Raw genomic sequence first — 2,159 nt, forward strand, 5'->3', positions numbered from 1 at the left:
GTCCCCTCACATTCCCGACCCTTCCCCCTCTTTCCCCGTCCGTCTGGAACCAAATCCGGCTTTAATCCGCTGGATTCCCGGTGCGTAAAACACCTTCTCCCTTCCCCACCGGCACTGCGCCGTCACTCAGCCCGTCCAGTGGATCCGGTGCTCACTTTATTCACTTTCTGTATCCATCTCCCAATTAGTTATTGATCCTTGTGTTTAAAAACATCTCTCTGCCCGAAAGCGCTGCCCAGGTCAATCAATCACTTTCCACCCTTCGATGCAGCAACAAAGCTGGAAATTTCACCCCAGATCCTCTCAAACTGCTGCTTTTGTCTCCAGGTCTGATCAGTAATTTCTCTGCTTCCTTTTCTCTCTCTTCCAGTTAACTTGGTGGCGATTGTGATCCTGTCCCGAGGAAAGTGCGGTCTCTCCAAATGTATCAGTCGCTATCTGTTGGGAATGGCAGTGGCCGATCTCCTGGTCATTATCACTGATCCGATATTGACGGCGATTAATGGGATGTATATCCCATGGTCATTCCTGGACATTACTCCCGTGTGTTGTTTTATTTTCTTCTTGAGTTTTGCAACCACGGTAGTTTCTGTTTGGTTCACAGTCGCTTTCACCTTTGATCGATTTGTGGCCATTTTTTGTGAGAAGCTGAAAACTAAATATTGCACCGAGAAAACGGCGGCTGTGGTTCTGGGAACAGTGAGTGTGCTGGGCTGTTCAGTGAGTGTCCCCATGTACTTTATATTTGAACCGAGATTTATATTTGATAATGTTCCCTGGTTTTGTGAGAATAAACCGAGCTTCCGTACTTCCCCCACATGGGCAGCATTTGAGATGTTTCACCTCATTTTAACCCCTTGTGTCCCGTTCTGTCTGATTTTGCTTCTCAATGTACTGACGGTCAGGTGTATTTTAGTGTCCAGTCGAGTCCGCAGGGGACTCCGGGCCCGCAGCAATGGAAAGAATCAGAATGATCCAGAGATGGAGAACCGAAAGAAATCCATCATTTTACTCTTCAGTATATCGGGCAGTTTTATACTGTTGTGGCTGACAAAGGTTGTATTTAACATTTATCTGCGAATTGCAGACATTCGGTATTATAATTCCTACACTGACCCTAATTATATCACGCTGCAGACATCAAAGATGCTGCAGCTTCTCAGTTCCTGCACAAACACGTGTATTTATGCCCTGACCCAGACTAAATTCAGAGAGGAGCTGAAGAACGGGGTGAAATACCCATTCAATCTAATTGTTAAATTAGTGAGATCACAGTAAGAGCTGAAGGGTTTCATGCACTGGAACTAAATCCCATTTCATGCTCCATTCCCTACACTTCCCAGGGGATGAAAAGTACATTTTATATTAGCAGCACAGAAATATGAAATGATCTTAAATCTGATTCTGAGATTATATTTTATTGATAATCTCACCTATTGTGGCGGGATTTGCTTTGCAGGCAACGCGTGAATTGTTTGCTCAAAATAGCGGCACTAAAGAGCTCAGCTGGACTTTAATTAACTGACCGCAAGACAAAATGGGCAAAGCTGGAAACCAAAATCACTTCTGTGGACCTGATCAGGATGTGTGTATTCCACATAAATGGTGAGAGAGAGGGAGAGAGGAAGGGAGAGAGAGAGTGGAGACAGAGGGAGGGAGAGAGAGAGAGGGGAGGGGGAGAACTGGAGACAGAGAGAGAATGAGAAAGAGGGAGTGAGGGAGCGAGAAAGAGGGAGAGAAAGGGAGAGGCAATTAGAGAGAGACCGAGACAGAGAGAGGGAGACGGAACGAATGAGAGAGGGAGAGGCAGAGACAAAGAGAGAGTTGGAGAGCGACAGAGAAAGAGAGACAGAGAAAGAGAGACAAAGGAGAAGAGAGAGGGAAAGGGCGAGAGAGGGAGAGAGGGTGGGAGAGAGAGAGGGAGAGAAAGGGAGTGGCAATTAGAGAGAGAAAGAGACAGAGAGAGGGAGACAGAGAGAATGAGAAAGGGAGAGGCAGAGACAAAGAGAGAGTTGGAGAGAGACAGAGAAAGAGAGACAAAGGGGAAGAGAGAGGGAAAGGGCGAGAGAGGGAGAGAGGGTGGGAGAGAGAGAGGGAGAGAAAGGGAGAGGCAATTAGAGAGAGAAAGAGACAGAGAGAGGGAGACAGAGAGAATGAGA

General features: G+C 46.8%; 1 protein-coding gene across 1 annotated transcript; it reads left to right on the plus strand.

The window, feature by feature from the left end:
- Window positions 1–447: 447 nt before the first annotated feature.
- Window positions 448–1,278, plus strand: LOC137314536 (neuropeptide SIFamide receptor-like). The gene has a single exon (XM_067979843.1). It carries the CDS (start codon window positions 448–450, stop codon window positions 1,276–1,278), a length of 831 nt encoding a protein of 276 aa, XP_067835944.1.
- The last annotated feature ends 881 nt before the right edge of the window (window positions 1,279–2,159 follow it).

Source organism: Heptranchias perlo, unplaced genomic scaffold, assembly GCF_035084215.1.
Source record: "Heptranchias perlo isolate sHepPer1 unplaced genomic scaffold, sHepPer1.hap1 HAP1_SCAFFOLD_52, whole genome shotgun sequence".
In the NCBI taxonomy this organism is placed as follows: Eukaryota; Metazoa; Chordata; class Chondrichthyes; order Hexanchiformes; family Hexanchidae; genus Heptranchias; species Heptranchias perlo.